The 18,243-nt window shown below is 37.4% G+C and overlaps 2 protein-coding genes across 7 annotated transcripts in view; one reads left to right on the top strand and one right to left on the bottom strand.

Annotated features, from left to right (window-relative positions):
* LOC148163745 (uncharacterized) overlaps positions 1-18,243 on the bottom strand; it is a 105,363-nt gene that overhangs the window by 28,050 nt on the left and 59,070 nt on the right. The window contains exon 3 of one of the 6 annotated variants that reach the window (XM_088026037.1): positions 11,600-12,311. The exons of the other annotated variants lie outside the window; for them this stretch is intronic. Coding sequence (XP_087882163.1) covers positions 12,194-12,311 — 118 coding nt within the window. The 3' untranslated portion in view covers positions 11,600-12,193. Of the gene's footprint in view, positions 1-11,599; positions 12,312-18,243 lie in introns of those variants that run through there. 6 annotated transcript variants of the gene reach the window in all.
* Positions 27-18,243, top strand: part of LOC148163747 (putative coiled-coil domain-containing protein 144B) — a 20,298-nt gene continuing 2,081 nt past the window's right edge. The window contains 6 exon segments of the mRNA XM_088026034.1: positions 27-735; positions 737-985; positions 3,982-4,139; positions 12,562-12,732; positions 15,030-15,063; positions 15,416-15,554. Coding sequence (XP_087882160.1) covers positions 28-735; positions 737-985; positions 3,982-4,139; positions 12,562-12,732; positions 15,030-15,063; positions 15,416-15,554 — 1,459 coding nt within the window. The 5' untranslated portion in view covers position 27.

The following is an 18,243-nucleotide window of genomic DNA, read 5'->3' as shown; positions in this document are numbered from 1 at the left end:
CTGCAAAAAAAGTTTCGAGAACCAGAGATGAAGAAGAACTCTGATAGACAGGCTCATATATCTGTATATTCAGAACATCCTCCTGTGCAGAAGCATGAGGAACTCTGGATCAAACAAGGCAAATTAGAGTGGAAAAAGAATTTAAAACTCATCACAAGGCAGTTAAAGCGGAAGTTTGGTAAAACTTGTCAAAGATACAAAATTGCTCCTTATCCTAAGGAAGAGTCACTACATGGTAACTTTAAAGAAGGAGCAAACGTAATGGAAATACCTTCTAACTTGACAAATGACAGACTCGATTGTGAGAAAAGGGATACATTTGCAGTGCCTGTCCCTCTAGTATTTCAGGCATTTGCTGAACAAAAAACGTCTAGTCTCAGATTTGCTTGCCAGTCATCTTCTGATTTTGCTTTAAGTGAAAATAAATCGGACTGTGAAAATGGTCACAAACCAGACACTGAGCATGTTTTTAACAAAAATAAGAGTTTTAAAAGTGATACAGAAAATAAAAAAGTAAGGAACCCACTCACTATGTTTGAAGTGAAAGAAGACCAAGAGCTTGACATGCCAATGGCAAAAAGTATGAACCAAAATAGCACTAATTCTAAATTAGAGATGGGACATATACCTCAGTCTAGTCATTCGGAAAGCCTTTGTGACAAAAGGTTTTCCAGCTCCAATGAGGTGAGACAGATGGCTCAAATAAAAAGGCACAATAGTTCTGCTGTTACAGACAACTTACAAGAAGACAAAAGACTTGTTCCGGAAGCCATTCTGTGCAGATAATGACAGTACTAATAACTATAGAAGTATGGAACCCGAAGTAGAAAATGAGAGTTCTTCTCCACCATGTAGTTACGGAACATCAGAAGTATATCTAAAAGAAGAAATACAGCAAGATGTTCAAAAGGTTAAGAACGAGATAGGCATGTTACAGATAGACTTCCTGGATTTGGAAAAAGAGAAAGTTCAACTTCAAAAAGAGGTAAGAGGTTCACTTTGCTGCTGCTCTTTTGTTTTTTTCTCTTTATCAGTTATCTGAGTCATTTTGATTTTCCACTTAGGAGAAGAGATCGTGTATAAAATGGGGTTGTCTAAATACGTGATTGTGTTAGGAAATAGCTCATTTCTGCTATCTAAATGATAGGAGTGCAGGAAAACATTCTTAGATTTGTTTTCCTTAGGTTTCTCCGTCAGTCTCCCAAGTGGCATGTGAACTTGGGAACGAATTTAGCTATGCACCATGTGACCTCATGAACCCGAGTAACCGTAAAGAAAATTCCTTAAAAAATGCAATTATCGGGGCGCCTGGGTGACTCAGTCGTTAAGCATCTGCCTTCGGCTCAGGTCATGATCCCGGGGTCCTGGGACGGAGCCCCGCATTGGGCTCCCTGCTCAGTGGGAAGCCTGCTTCTCCCTCTCCCACTCCCCCTGCTTGTGTTCCATCTTTCTCTGTGTCTCTCTCTGTCAAATAAATAAATAAAATCTTTAAAAAAAAAAACTTTAAAAAAATGCAATTATCTTGGCACATCTGGGTGGCACAGTCGAGCATCCGACTCTTGGTTTTGGCTTGGGTTTTGATCTCAGGTTCGTGAGATTGAGCCCCACATTTGGCTCTGTGCTCAGTGTGGAGTGTGCTTTAGTTTCTCTCTCCTTCTCCCTCTGCCCTTCCTGCTCATGCTCTCGCTCTCTCTCTCAAATAAATAAATCTTTAAAAAATATATACTAATCTCTAGTGTTTTGTTTTTTTTTTTAAGTTTTCTTTATTTATTTGAGAGAGCGCGCACGTGTGTGCACGAGCATGAGCCGGGGGAGAGGCAGAGGGAGAGAAAAAGGGAGAAGCAGACTCTCTGCTGAGCAGGGAGCCTGACATGGGGCTCCATCCCAGGCCCCTGGGATCATGACCTGAGCTGAAGGCAGACGCTTAACCGCTGAGCCATCCAGGTGCCCCATCTCTAGCATTTTTATTTTTATCTATTGGCTTAAATATAAACTGCATTTCCATAAACAATAAAATGGGAAAGAAGCAATGACTAAGAGAAAAGATATAAACAAATATTTCAGCTAAACCTATTTATTGTTTCAGTATGTGCAATCTTTTCTGCTTTGTACTCTTGGAACTTAGAATTCCAACAGGACCACGTTGAGATATTTTTAATAACAAATATTTGGATTATCACTTTCTTCCTCCACATTTTTTAAAAACAGACTCTTTTTTTAAGATTTATTTATTTATTGAGAGAGCATGAGCCACGGGGAGGGGCAAAGGGAGGGGGGAGAGAGAGAGAGAGAGGTAGGGAGGTAGGTAGACTCTCCACTGAGCATGGAGTCTGATGCGGGTCTCAATCCCACAATCTCGAGATCATGAGCTGAGCCAAAATCAAGAGTCAGAGGCCCAACTGACTGAGCCACCCAGGCGCCCCCCTCCACTTTTTTTGGTCACCATTCTCACATGTTTCTGTTGAGTCAAACCTTCATATTATGTTTAATAAAGTATGGTACATTTTGACATGTATGATTTTTATAATGTAGGTATCAGAAACCTTCAGAAACCTTCAGTATTTAACTCGAAGGGAGAAAACGGACTTTTGAGGTGAATTGAGTTTTAAAAATAGACAAAAATCTAGAGATATCCTCCTCTAAAAGAAGAAGTAGCTAAGCACCTTGTCCCCAATTAAGATATTAAATTACTGTGCCAGTGTCATACTTTTAATGTATCTGATTAATTTAATGAATGTGTTTGATAACTTACCTGATTCAGCATCAAAGAATTGTATCATCTCTTTCGGTGCCATAAGATGCTAGGTAATGCCACTTTAGGAACTTTGGAGAAAATTAACCTTTTTTGGTTTTACTCCCATTTATCAGTGGAAAATAGGATTAAAGTTGATAATTACTTTTATATCCTCTAGCTATAAAATTTTATGGTTATTGAATGTGGAATTTGGGGAGCATTACTCATTTCCCAAAATTCTACACTAACATCAGTTTCACTCTGTTCTTTTTGTGTTGTGGTGAACTTTGGTTCATATATTTTAATGAATGCTGTCACTTTTTTGATAGCCCTAGGATCCAAATGAAAAAAGAATTGTAAAAGGCAGTTGGGGAAAAAATAGCTCAGTGCAGAAAGAGGAAAACTTGTGTTTGTTCCTGGAGCACCACAATGTCACATCTTTTAAATATGGCTGTTTTTGCAAAATCCAGGTGCTAACGACAGAAGACGACACATTTTGTGTCTTTGTCTTTTTATTTCTTTGTATCTGCTGGTCAGATGGGGTGGGGTGGGGAATGGTAGGGAGCAAAGCGTGGATATGAATACAAAATTAAGAAAGCCCTTTTTCAAATTTGGGAAAATTCTGCTGTTTTAATTAATTAATTATTTTCTGAAGATTTTATTTATTTGTCAGACAGAGAGAGAGAGAGAGAGAGAGCACAAGCAGGAGGAGCGGCAGGCAGAGGGAGAAGCACGCTTCCCCCTGAGCAAGGCGCCTGATGCGGGCCTCGATCCCAGGACCCTGGATCAGACCCGAGCCGAAGGCAGACGCTTAACCAGCTGAGCTGCCCACGCGTCCCAGTTCTGCTATTTTTACTCAAACAGAAATGAAGCAGAATTTATAAAAATTGCAATTATTTATAATGATAAAGCTAAACACAAAATATTTTTATCAATTAAATTTACGACAGACTAAGAGTCAAATGTTATAATTAATGAAAAAGAGTTCTGGGATGCCTGGGTGGTTCAGTCCTTAAGAGTCTGCCTTCAGCTCAGGTCTGATATCAGGGTCCTGGGATCGTGTCCTGCATCGGGCTCCCTGCTCAGCGGGAGCCTGCTTCTCCCTCTCTCTGCACCTCCCTCCTCCCGCTTGTGCTCTCTCTCTGATAAATATATAAAATCTTTAAAAAATGTATAATTAATGAAAAAAGTTCTTTTTAATGAACAAAGTAGTAACAATTATCCTTAATATGAAATTTCTATTAAAGATTAATGAAGAAAAGAAGAGACACCAAAGTAATGGGATGGCAGTATTCGAAAACATGTGTGCTTTCGCTGCTGCTGCTGCTGGACTAATTCAACAAAGAGAGAGTGGAAAAACTGAAAACCACCTCTTTCCTGTTGGGAAAAAGGAAGATTCTGATGGGTAAGCCTATAGCAATATTTAAATAGTAGGTAATTATTATTTTCCTATAAAACAAATTCTAGTTGGAGCTAACATTCATGATTAACAAATTTTATATTTTTAGTAGGGCTATTCCGTCCTGGGTGCTAATCAGAAAATGCAAATAACGAGATATCATTTTTTGCAGTCGTAGTGATAAATATTTTATTAAAAAATTAATACCCAAAGTTAGCAAATGTGAGGAAAAAGGCATTCCTATACACTGTTGTTAGATGAAATTGGTAAATCCTTTCTGAAGCGTGATTTAGCAGTGTGTTTCAAAAATTTTAAATGTGGTGTTCCTTTTTTAAATTTATTTTTTTAAAAGATTTTATTTATTTGACAGAGAGAGAGAGACACAGTGAGAGAGGGAACACAAGCAGGGGGAGAGGGAGAGGGAGAAGCAGGCTTCCCGCGGAGCAGGGAGCCCAGTGCGGGGCTCGATCCCAGCATCCTGGGATCATGACCTGAGCCGAAGGCAGACGCCTAACGACTGAGCCATGCAGGCGCCCCAGATGCTGTCCCTTTATTCCAACGCTTCATTGCCAGGACTAGATCCTCTAGGAAAACATGACTGGTGTAAACACACACACACACACACACACACAAACACACACACACACACATATTCTAAGGACGTTTATTGTACATTATTATATATATAAAATATGACAGATATGTTGAGGATGTTTATTATAGCATTCTCATATCAAAAAGTTGGAGATAGTCTAAATATCTGTCGATAAGGAAGTAAGTTGTCACCCCTATAAAACAATGTAATATGCGACCATTTGAAAAAATGAGTTTAGGTCGACAGTGTACTGATTGTTTAACAAAGTATATTTAAAGTGTTCAGTTTGATGTCATGTCTTATGCAAATTTTAGAATACTTTTAATATCTGCTGAGTTGCTAAAGGAAGTTACCTGCTACACTGGCACTCTATCTTATTACCAACAAAATTGCTAGTTATTAGGTTTTGGGTTTTGGTCCCGTTGAGCTTGAGTGTTCAAATCTTGGACCCTCAAATTGATCTGAATATTACCAAGAGATTTCGTATGTCACCTTGTCCCATATTCTATATAAACATTTGATTTGATGATCCTTGTGCTATGAACCAAGATGTTGCTAATGCAGTGAATCTTTGTAAGGTACCTTGCATGCATGCTATTAACATTCCTTTTTAAAGAGAATATATTTCTGTATGCACCACACCAGATTTTTCAACAGTGACTTCATATTATATAATTTACGAAAATTCAGTTTATAGAATAGGAATATTTTCTGTATTCCAAACCCCTTATACTTCTCTTACAGAATATTATTTTTTTTAATTTTTTTAATTTAACTTAATTTTTTTAAAAGATTTTATTTATTTTTGTGACAGAGAGAGACACAGCGAGAGAGGGAACACAAGCAGGGGGAGTGGGAGAGGGAGAAGCAGGCTTCCCACAGAGCAGGGAGCCTGATGTGGGGCTCGATCCCAGAACCCTGAGACCATGACCTGAGCTGAAGGGAGACGCTTAACAAGTGAGCCACCCAGGCGCCCCTCTTATAGAATTTTAATATGACTAATTATTTTGGATATATCCTAGAGTTAGATGATTTTTATCAAGCATGAAATATTGCTCTTCAAACTTAATACTTTTTCTGTGGTCTTTCTAAGCATGAGAAAAAATGATTATCAGGTTATATAGTGTTATATATATATATAATACATCTAGAAAATTTTTAAGGAGTCTTTTGGTTGTATAATTTTGTGAATTATTTAATGCCTTGGTCTGCCTTTTTTTTTTAAAGATTTTATTTATATTAGAGAGAGAGAGTGCGTGGTGAGGGAGAGGGACAAGCGGACTTGGCACTGAGAGCAGAGCCCCATGAGGGGCTCGATCGCACAACCGAGAGATCATGACCTGAACCAAAATCAAGAGGTTTAACCGACTGAGCCACCCAGGTGCCCCCTTGGTCTGGCATTTTTTTAAAAAACATTTAGTGCTACATGTATGTAATTTAAAAAACTATATTACAAAATATATTACAAAAATACTACGTCATCATTGTGTAAGGATTGAACCAAACAAGAAAATTAAAGCATCTATGATCTTTCCTCTTAGCTATGAAATCCTTAAAAGAACCATGTACACTCACTGATCCGGATTTACCTCCCATTCACTCTTGAATTCTGTCTAGTAATTTTCACTCCCACTACTCCAGAATTGATTTTACAAAGGTTTCCACTGATTTTCATTTTAATAAATCTAGACATAATTTCTTAGATCTCATTTTATTTAACCTATCAGCAATATTTGACCCAACGGAGAACTCTCTTCTCCAAAATTCTGTCTTCACTGAGCTTCCAGGATCTCACTCACTCCCCTGGTTTTCCCCCTGCCTTCCTAGTCTGTACATCTCAGCCTGATTTGCTGCTTTCTCCTCATCCCCCACCTCTTACTTACACATTGACATCTTCCAGGAATCAGTCCTTGATTTTCCTTCTCTTGACTTTTACTATCTTGTGTATTCTAATGATCTTCAAGTTTCTATCTCCAGCCCAAATCTCTCTGCGTAATTCCGGACCTACATATTAAACTGCCTATTTGATGTCTCTTTGGGATAGCTCTTGGGTCTTACGAACTTAACATGTCCAAAATCGAACTACTGATATTCTTTCTTATACCGGCCCTTCTTGTCTTTCCTAATTGAGTTAATGACAATTCTTCCAGTTGCTCTGCCAGAAAACTTGGTATCATCTTTGACTCATGTCTTTTTCTTTTTCATACATGTCACATCTAATCTGTCAGCAGATCTTGTCAGGTCTTCCTTCAAAATATATCCAGAAGCCAAACACATCTTCCATGACCAAGCCACTATCATCTGTTGTGTGTATAAGTGTAATAATTAACTAATTGGTCTTGTTTGTTCTTTTGTCTTTTCTGTTTCCATTAATTCTGAACACAGTGGATCTATTAAAATGTAAGTCAGATTATGTCTTCCTCTGCTCAAGACCCAATTGCCTCCTATTTCACTCAGAGTACATGCCAGAGTTCTTTGTAACACCTACAAGGCCTGTATGATCTGTTCATCTTGGTCTCGCCCTATCCCTTACTGCCTCACTCCTGTTTTCTGTCCCTTTCACGCTGTCCAGCCACACTGAATTTCTCACTTTTTTCCCCTCACTACAAACACTTCGAGCATCCCTCTGTCCTTGCTGTTGACTCTGGAGTGCTTTTCCCTCCAATACCCTCATGGCTTCCTTGCTCCTTGCTCCTTCCTTTCCCCCCCCCCTTCAATTTTGTGCTTTACAGTTACTTTCTTAGCAAGGCCTTTCTTGCTTATCCTGATTACCTCTTTCCCTACGACACATCAAAATTTGATTTCTCTCCTTTAGTTTTCCTCCTCTAGTACTATCTTGCCTGTGTAGTTTATTGTTATTGTGTTTACTTCACTCATGAGTAGGATTTTTATCTGTTCATCGCCACGTCCTCAGGGCCTAGAAAACGTCCTAGTGTATACAGTTCTATTCAGCAAATGTTTATTGAGTGCATGGAGTTTCACCTGCATGTATTGTTTTTTAACATAATACTCTCACTTAAACAAAAAGAAAGTTTGATATGGGTCCATTCTGACAATTTAATCTGTCAGTTGTATGCATTTTTTTTTTATTTTTCAGGGGCCCAATGTTGTGGTTACTTGCTATTTATTCTTTTACTGGTATTTATGCTAGTTTTAATTATGGTAAAGTGGATCAGAGGAATAGCAAACTTCATTTATATTTTATTAAGGAAAACAAAATATGGTGGCAAATTATAGGACTTTAAAAATTCTTGCCACAGGATTATGAGCCCTCAATATCTGAAATAAAAAGATGAAGTTGGAATTTATTGGCTACTAGTAAGATAGACCTATGCTGGTCACTTAGAGTCTTTTCTGACAGAGCAGTCTGCTATTCTTATATAGGGTTTTGGGAAGAGTAGAGTTTAAGGTTTGGGGGACTTTCAGAGAATTAAGTGGTTTGTCATCATGTGAAAGACCATGGTAATTTGGGTGAGACTGTTGTTGATTGGTTGGCACGTGAGGCATGTGTATGGAATGGTTTTGTTTCCTACTGGCTTTCTTTGAGAAGGGAGGAGCTGACACTGTTTCGTTGGTGAGTAAGGCCAGTGGGCATTGATCAGTCACACACATTTAAAACTGGTTTTGCTGGCTCTTTTCCCGTGGCTTCATATTTGGGTCCCCCCCCAAGTTTGAGGTGACTTTAACTAGATGTTTTCTATTTAAAAGTTGCTTCTATCAACTGTGTTCAAAATGAAAGCTATTTCATATTCTGTAATTATAGATTTATTTTTGAGATTTGGGTTAAGAAGAATTGTTTAATAATTGCCTTCAGGAAGATCCTTCTTTTTTGGATGTTAAATTTTAACTAGAAGAGTTATCTGTGTAACAGTTTTAAAACAATAATTGCTAGCTCTGTTTTTGTTTTCAGTGCTCTTAGGGGCTCATGTTCAATTCCTAAATTAATAATCTCCTGTGGGAAATTTCATTCTTTTTGTAAATTTATGTAGCTATATGCTGCTAATATTCTCTGGCATACATTTAGTCCATGAAAAAGTAATTATAATTTTCTGTTGGTAAATCTAGCTTTTTATATTAGGATTAAATACTTGGCTAAAAGTATACAAAAGTCACCAAATCATTTTCTTTAAAAAAATTAAAATTTTTTTTATGTATTTGTAAGAGAGAGAGAGAGAAAGAGAGCGAGAGTGAGCGCACAAGCAGGAGGGAGGGGCAGAGGGAGAGGTAGAAGCTCAGTGGGGAGCCTGATGCAGGGGTAGATCCCAGGACCTGGAGATTATGACCTGAGCCAAGGCAGACACTTAACCGACTGAGCCACCCAGGCATCCCCAAATCCTTTTATTTTCAAACAAAATTAACCAGGTTATTGCTATTTTTGAGTGATATATATAATGACAGATGAGTATTTTTGAATTTTCTCCAGATTTATTGAGGTATAATTGACAGATAACTGTGTAAGTCTAAGGTATACGTATATTAATTTAATACACTTTTATATTGTAAAATGGTAAGAGTGTTAATAACTCCATCATCTCACATAATTATCATTTCTCTTTTAGCAACTCTCTTAGCAACTTTCAAATATATAATACAGTATTGTTAACTGTAATCACCATTCCGTACATTAGACCCTCAGAACTTACTAATCTTGTAACAGGAAGTTTGTATCCTTTGGCCAGTATCTACCCATTTCCCACAGCCTCCTACCCCTGGCAAGCAGCAGGGTGTAAATTTGTTGTTGTTTTTTTAAGATTCTACATGTAAGTCAGATCATACAGTATTTGTCTTTTTGTATGACTTATTTCATTTAGCATAATTCCCTCAGGGTTCCTTTCTGTTGTCGCAAATGGCAAGGTTTCCCTCTTTTTTGTGGCTAAAATATTCCATTGTAAATATATACCACATTTTTTAAACCCATGGATCCACTGATGGACACTTAGGTTGCTTCCCTGTCTTGGCTATTGTAAATAATGCTGCAGTAAACAGGGGTGCAGATACCACTTAGAGATGATGATTTCATTTCCATCAGATATGTTCCCAGACATGGGATTACTGCCGCATATGATAGTTCTATTTTTAGTTTTTTGAGGAACCTCCACAGTGTTTTGTATAGTGGCTGTACCAATTTACAGTCCCGTTATGGTGTACAAGGATTCCCTTTTCTGTACATCTTTGCCAGTGGTATCTCTTGTCTTGTTGATGAAAGCCATTTAACAGGTGTGAGGTGATATATATATGATTGTGGTTTTGATTTGCGTTTCCCTGATGAATAGTGATGTTGAGCCCCTTTTTTGGTACCGTTGGCCATTTGCATATCTTCTGAGGAAAGTTGTCTGTAAGGGTGTTTTACTGAGTTTTTATTTGAATGATTTGTTTTTTGCTGTTGAATTTTATGAATTCCTCATATATTTTAGATATTAGCCTTTTTTCAGATATGTGGTTTGCAGATATTTTCTTCCATTCTGTAGGTTGCCTTTTCATTATGTTACTTGTTTCTTTTTTGTTTTTTTAGATTTTACTTAAGTTCAATTTAGTTAACATATATTGTATTATTAGTTTCAGGGCTGGACTTTAGTGATTCATCCCTCGCATGTAATACCCAATGCTCATCACAAGTGCCCTCCCTAATGCCCATCACCCAGTTACACCATCTTCCCACGCACCTCCCCTCCAGCAGCCCTCAGTTTGTTTCCTATAGTTAAGAGTCTCTTATGGTTTGCCACCCTCTCTGTTTTTATCTTATTTTTCCCTTCCTTCCCCTATACTTGACGTAAATGGAACTAGAGTGTTGCTTGTTTCTTTTGCTGTGGAGAAACATTGTTCCATTGTTTTTGCTTTGGTTGCTTGTACTTTGGATGTCATATCCAAAATCATTGCCAGGATCAATGTCAGGGAGTGTTTTCCCTGTTTTCTTGTAGGAGTTTTATGGCTCAAGGTTGTACATTTGAGTCTTTGATCCAGTTTGGGTTAATTTTTGTGAGTGATGTAAGTTAGGGGTCCAGTTTCATTCTTTTGTATGTGAATATGCAGTTTTCTCAGCGTCATTTATTGAAGAGATTATCTTTTCTTCTTTGAGTGTTCTTGACTATATGCATGGGTTTATTTTTGGGTTCTTGATTCTGTTTCATTGGTCTTTGTGTTTATTTTTATGCAGGTTCCATATACTGTTTTGGTGACTACAGCTTTGTAACAGTTTGAAAACAGGAAGTGTGATGCTTCCACCTTTGTTGTTCTGTCTCAGGACTGCTTTGGCTGTTTGGGGTCCTTTTTGTTCCATACAAATTTAAGGATTGTTTTTCCTATTTCTGTGCAAAATGTCACTGGAATTTTGACAGAGATTGCATTGAATCTGTAGATGGCTTTGAATAATGTGGATGTTCAATATTAATTTTTCCAATCCATAAACAACGAGGTATCTTCCTATTTGTGTCTCTGCTCTCTCTTTTATCAAAGTCTTGTAGTTTTTAGTGTACATATCTTTCACCTCCTTGATTGGATAATTTGAAAGTTTTAAAATTTGAAAATTTTAAATTCACAGATTTTTTTTTGATCCATTTTCCTGTCAGTGATTTCTATTGCTTTTTTGCATTTCATTCACTATATTATTCAGCTCCAGAATTTTTGTTTAATTCTTTTTTACTATTTCCAGCTCTTTTCTAAAGAAAAGATTTTCCGTATTTATTTGAGGGAGAGAGAGAAAAGAGCAGGTTGGGGGAGGGACAGAGAGAGGGTGAGAGACTCTCAAGCCGACCTGGAGCTCGATCCCACGACCCTGAGATCATGACCTGAGCCGAAATCAAGAGTCAGACACTTAACTGACTGAGCCACCCAGATTCCCTTCCAATGCTTTATTAAACTTCTCATTTTATTCATACAGTGTTTTTCTCATTTTATTGAATTGGGTTTTTTTTTTTTTTGGTAAAGATTTTATTTATTTATTTTAGAGAGAGTGTGTGTTTGAGTGGGGGAAATAGCAGAGGGAGAGGGACAAGAAGACTCTGCACTGAGTGTAAGCAGGATGCACAGCTGGATCTCATGACCCTGAGATCATGACCTGAGACAAAACCGAGAGTCAGACGCTCACCTGACTGAGCCACCCAGGCACCCCTGAATTGGCTTTTTGTGTTTTCTTGTACCTCATTAAGTTTCCTTAAAAGTGCTATTTTGAATTCTTTTTTGGATAAATTACAGATCTCCATGTGTTTGAGATCAATTACTGGAAGATTTGGTGTCCTATATCCTTGACTTTTTATATTCTTTGAAGTTTTGCATTGCTGTCTTTGCATTTGAAGTAGCCTTTGATGACTACCTTTCCAATATGTCCAAACCTGATATTTTTTTGCTCTGGTGGTGTGCTGGAACTTTCCTGCAGGAAATCTGGTTTTCCAAAAAGTCTCTCTCATCCATGGGTGATTATCTAAGGCCGGCTCCCAGATGTGGCTGAGAGGAAGGGGCTGGAACCGGTTTATGGGCTATTGCTGGGTCCACAGCTGGGAATGTAGTGAGTGTGCCCGTCACCTGATGCATGGGTAGGCAAGACTTTTCCGAGGTCCCTTGCTGTATGGTCCTTGATTCCACAGCTCCTACAAAGAGATCCATAGCAGTTTTGTCGCCACAAATGACACTGTATTGTAGTTGTATATGTATCTGTCTTTGAAGCAAGGGATGTGTATTTCCTTGTATATGGTTGGATTTCATAACTGTTCTGTGAATTAATAAATGCCAATTGAGATGGCTAACAGAATTTTACAAAAAAATTGTTTTTATTCTTTACCCGTAAAATTATTAGAAAACATTGGTTTTTTAATGGATATTTAACTGGATTTTTAAAAGTAGTGATCCTGGTTTGCATATGAAGGAAGTAAGGAAAGATGAAAATGAAAAATGGACATCAAAAGTATCTGTGATTACGCCAGGGCTTGAGAAGGCTGATTCCCTAACTTCGTGTCCACTACAAGTGAATGATGAGAGCACTTCAGGTGAAATGGATCAGGATGAAGGAAGGTAAAAGCTATAAATTCTTCATTTCCCTCTGAAGGAAGTTTAGCAGTGATTACTTTTTCTGGAAATAAAACGCTGTAGTGTAGGTACAGGCTCGGGCAGGAAATAGTCAAGTATATCAGACACACGGCTTGAAAGGTTAAGATGAGGACAAGCGACTCTGACAAGGAGCAGTTTCAGTAGTCACCATGGAAGCTGGACTGTAATGGATAAGTCGAAACAACTCCTTAGAGAATTTTTATGGGGAAAGGTAATAGAGAAATGGATGATAACTGAAAAAGAATGTGGAATTCAAGGGAATTGTCTTTCTTGTTTTATTTTTAAGATGGGAGCTTTTAGAGTACATTTGTATGCTGCTGGAAATGATCCAATAGAGATAGACATGGTTATTTAATTTTGTTTGCATTTCCAAATATTAGAAAGCTTATTGATTGTATTACATTATCTTTTTTTTTTTTAATTTTTAATTTTTTATTTGACAGAGAGAGAGAGTACAAGCCAGGGGAGCGGCAGGCAGAGGCAGAGGGAGAGGGAGAAGCAGGCTCCCTGCCCAGCAGGGAGCCCGATGTGGGACTGGATCCCAGGATCCCGGGATCATGACCTGAGCCGAAGGCAGACGCCTAACGACTGAGCCACCCAGGCGCCCCTATTTTAAGATTTTTGTATTTGCTTGACACAGAGAGAGAGAATGCACAAGCAGGGGGAACGGCAGGCAGAGCGAGAGGGCGAAACAGGCTCCCCGTCGAGCAGGGAGCCTGATGTGGGACTCGATCCCAGGACCCCGGTACCATGACCTGAGCCGAAGGCAGATGCTTAATGTCTGAGCCACCCAGGCACCCCTGTATTACATTATCTTTTAAAGAGTACAGTAATTGTCCTTAGTACTCCTATTCATGTAGTTTTGTGGCAAGAGGTGGTTTTTTTGTTTGTTTGTTTGTTTTAAGATTTTATTTTTTGGACAGAGACACAGAGAGAGAGGAAACACAAGCAAGGAGAGTGGGAGAGGGAAAAGCACACTCCTGCTGAACAGGGAGCCCGATGTGGGGCTTGATCCCAGGACCCTGGGACCATGACCTGAGCCGAAGGCAGATGCTTAACGACTGAGCCACCCAGGTGCCCGTGGCAAGAAGTTGTTTATTCAGAATGGGTTCCACAGTGGAGTATTCTCATAGAATTGAATGTGCAGATACTATCATTCATAGACTTAAAAATATATAGATAATAGTAAATATACAAACTCTTAGGCCATTCTGAGTGGTACTGATCATTCCTTGATGATTTTAGATATTCAGTGCCTTTGACAGTATCATGAATAGCTATGGTTTTGTTAGGGACTTTGAAGTATCTGGTTGCATTAAGTTAATATTTGTTTAGATTCTGGGGAAAGGGGAAAGACTTTATAGTTGAAAAATAAACTATTAATCTATCCTAGATTATTACTTTTAGATTATAAAAGTTCTAAATTATAAAAGCCATGGTTCCTGTACCAACAGTGTCATTGACACATACTGTGTGCTCCATAAGTATGTATTTGTGAATAAACAGTTGAATGAATAAATGAATGCCATTGATGAACTTCTTTAGAAGAAGCAGATCTTTAGTTTATTGAAAGTGGATTTTCAATATTGCCTAGGTATGAAGTCTTTTTATTTTAAAAAATATGTGTAAGATTCATAGACTATAATTATAGCTAGAAATGGAATAATAGTAGATTCATTTGCTATCATATTAGTTAGAAAGACTTAAATATTACTTTCACCACATATTGTAAAACACATGTTTTTGAAGGCACATATCCTGGATTTGAATTCTGGGTCTACTCCTGACCAGCTGTATGGGCTTGGGGAAGTTACTTATTTCTGTGCCTCATTTTCTTCCTGTGTAAAATACCTAATATGAGTACCTATGTTTATAAGATTGTTGTGAGGCTTAAAATACTTTTAAGATGTGTACAGCGTTCATAATAAGGCATAGTAGTTGCACAGTAAATCCTCAAAACACTAGTATCATGATCATTAAAAAAGGATTTCTTTCATATAAGAACTTAACTTGCACTTTCCAAATAGTTTTTAGAGCCAATAAAAGCTTGTTTTTATTGAAAATGACAACAAAAAATGTGGTGTATTTATTTGTATCAAATAATGCAAGTAACATTATGATTTTCCTTTGCTTTTTGTCCATTTTATCTAAATTTAATGCTTTGTTAATATTATTAATAATATTGTTTAGCTATGATTTAGATATTCTTTGTATTTTAAGTATTTAATACTTGCCTGAAAGGAATTATTTTTTTTTCTTAGACCTGCAAAGAAAACATCTCATGAAAAGAAAGAGGTAAAAAATATATATATAATTTTATTTCATTTATGAATTTTTTAATTTTCACTTTCTTATATTACTTTGATAAATAATACTTATTAGAAATGTTATTCCATGGTAAGAAATTACTTTAGGAAAGGTATAGTGAAAAAATAGAAAATCTTCCTTTGTTGTATAGACATTTATTGTGAAAAAGTTATTCAGAAGTACTAATTATTGATAAAGGTCGTTTTGATAAAAATCAGTTCTTTTAAAAAGTACCTATGTTTTTGCTCCTATAAAAAGATGGGTATTGATCATCTCTTTACACTTGGTATATTTTATGAATATTTGGGGGACATTTTGAAATAGTATTTTTTATTTGTAGGTCAAAAAGCAAATGAATTTTATGGATGACCTTGACTTAACTGAGTCATCTGGAACAGCTTCAGAGGATTCCAAGTTGCCTTGCTCTAATTATATGAGTTGCGTGTTGCTACCTGCACAAGTTGGCAAGGACTGTAAAGGTAGGACCATTGTATCAATATAAAGCCTTTGTACATATATCACCGTAGTAATACGTGCACATCTTGTATAGTGCTGTACCACACAACACTCATGCGGTACTCATCTCAGAAATACGTTTTATATGAAAACTGAGAACTGTTGAATACTCTCAGCCAAAGGGCTATAATTTCCACTCTATGTTTTGTCATGGGAATGGCACACCTGATATGTTGTTAACTCCGCTTCTCTTCTGTGCCTTCACCCAAGGTCGGGTTACCATTATTTTTCTCCTAGAATACTGAAATAACCTCAGGACTGTTTTCCCTGTCATTCCACCTCCCAGAATCTTGGTCTCCACTGCAACCGTAGTTATCATAATTTTTAAAAATTCATGTTTCATCACATTACCCCCTTGCTTAAAGCTTAGCTATTACTTCTCATTGCTCTAAGGTGAAAGACCGCAGTACTCTAGCTTCATCTTGTATTGTTTCATATCCTTCTTTTTTTTTTAAAATTTTTTTTAAAGATTTTATTTATTTGACAGAGAGAGACACAGCGAGAGAGGAAACACAAGCAGGGGGAGTGGGAGAGGGAGAAGCAGGCTCCCCGCGGAGCAGGGAGCCGGATGCGGGCCTCGATCCCAGGACTCTGGGATCATGACCTGAGCCGAAGGCAGACGCTTAACAACTGAGCCACCCAGGCTCCCCTGTTTCAGGTCCTTCTTTCCATCTGTGTCTCAGCCACTGTTTTCGATGTTTTTTCCTATAATAGAGCTTTTTTTCCCTCCAACAGCTTTAGTTAGGTAAACTGCACATATAGGAAGTGTATACTTTGATAGTTTTGACATATGTATATGCCTATGAAAACATAACCGTAATTCAGGCAGTTGACATATCTATCACCCGTAAGTCTCATGTCTCTTTATATTCCCTTATCATGAAACTGCCAAATTGTTTTCTAAAGTAGTTGTACCATTTTCCATTCCCACCAGCAGTGTATGAGAGTTCTAATTTCTCCCTGTATATTCGTGAACACAGTATTGTCAGTTTTTTAAATCTCAGCCATTCTGATGGGTATGTAATATATATATCATTATGGTTTTAATATACATTTCCCTAATAACTGATAATGTTGAGCATATTTTCATGTGCTTATTTGCCATCTGTATATCTGCTTTGAACTATCCAAATCCTTTGTCATTTTAAAAATTAGGTTGTTTTCTTATTTGTTGAGTTTTGAGAATTCTTTGTATATTCTAGATATAGTTCCTTTATTACCTATATATTTTTTTAAGATTTTATTTATTAATTTGACAGAGAGAGAGACAGCTAGAGAGGGAACACAAGAAGGGGGAGTGGGAGAGGGAGAAGCAGACTCTCCGCTGAGCAGGAAGCCCGATGCGGGTCTCGATCCCAGGACCCCGGGATAATGACCTGAGCCGAAGGCAGACGCCTAATGACTGAACCACTCAGGCGCCCCTCACCTCTATTTTCTCCCAATCTGTGACTTTTCATTCTCTCCACAGTGTCTTTTGAAGAGCAGTTTTTCTTTTTGATGAAATCTGGTTTATCCATTTGTTCTATGGATTTTTGCTTTCGGTGTTCCTATCTAGGAAATCTTTGCCTAGCACAAAGTCAGAGGTTTTCTCTCATGCTTTCTTTTAGAAGTTTCATAGTTTAAAAACAAAGTTTTATAGTTTTAGGTCTTACATTTAGATCTGTGATCCATGGGATCCGTGTCATCATTTTGTATTCTTTTTTAAGATTTTATTTATTTATTTGACAGAGAGAGAACATGAGCAAGGGGAATGGCAGGCTGAGGGAGAGAGAAAAGCAGGGTCCCCACTGAGCAGAGAGCTGGACATGGGGCTCGATCCCAGAACCCTGGGAGCATGACCTGAGCCAAGGCAGACACTCAGCCAACTGAGACACCCAGGCGCCCCCATTCTCTATTCTTTTTTTTATTTATGATACATAGTATGGATCCAGGTTCATTCTTTTTGCATATGGATATCCAGTTGTTCCCGCACCATTTGTTGAAAAGGCTATGTTTTCTCCACTTCCTGCCATTGTGTCTTTGTCAGGATCACTTGACCATATGTGTGTGGGTTTATTTATGGACTGTCCCATTGATCTCTTGGGCCTTCTTTATGTCAATATGAAGCTGTTTTAATTACTACCAGTTTATGATAATTTTTGAATTCAGGTAGTTAGTGTTAGTCCTCCAGTTTTGTTCTTTTTCAGGGTTCTTTGGTATTCTATTCTAGATCCTTTGTGTTTCCAGAACATGAATTTTATTTATTTATTTATTTTTTCCACATGAATTTTAGAATCAGTTTGTCATTTTCTCAAAAAAAAAAAAAACGACTCTGGTGGTCTTTTGGAGATCAAGTTTCGATTATGTTGAATCTACAGATTAATCTTAACAATATTGAGTTTTTCAACCCCAAACAGGGTATATCTCTCCATTTATATAAGTCTTCTTTAATTTTCTTGGTAATCTTTTGTAATTTTTAGTGTATAGGTCTTTCTATCTTTTATGTTATTACCTGTGGTTATTTTTTATTTTTCAATACAGTTTCAATTTTTTAATTAATAATTAAAATTAATTTTTAATTCTTAAATTTTAATTTTTGTCTATTGCTAATATGTAGAAATACAGTTGATTTTTGTATAATGATTCTGTATCCTCCAAACTTGATGAGTTCAT

Source organism: Eumetopias jubatus, unplaced genomic scaffold (genome assembly GCF_037043125.1).
Source record: "Eumetopias jubatus isolate StellerSeaLion01/CBP00866 unplaced genomic scaffold, mEumJub1_p1.0 scaffold_8, whole genome shotgun sequence".
Taxonomy (NCBI): Eukaryota; Metazoa; Chordata; class Mammalia; order Carnivora; family Otariidae; genus Eumetopias; species Eumetopias jubatus.
This window is presented reverse-complemented; position numbering and strand designations above follow the sequence as displayed.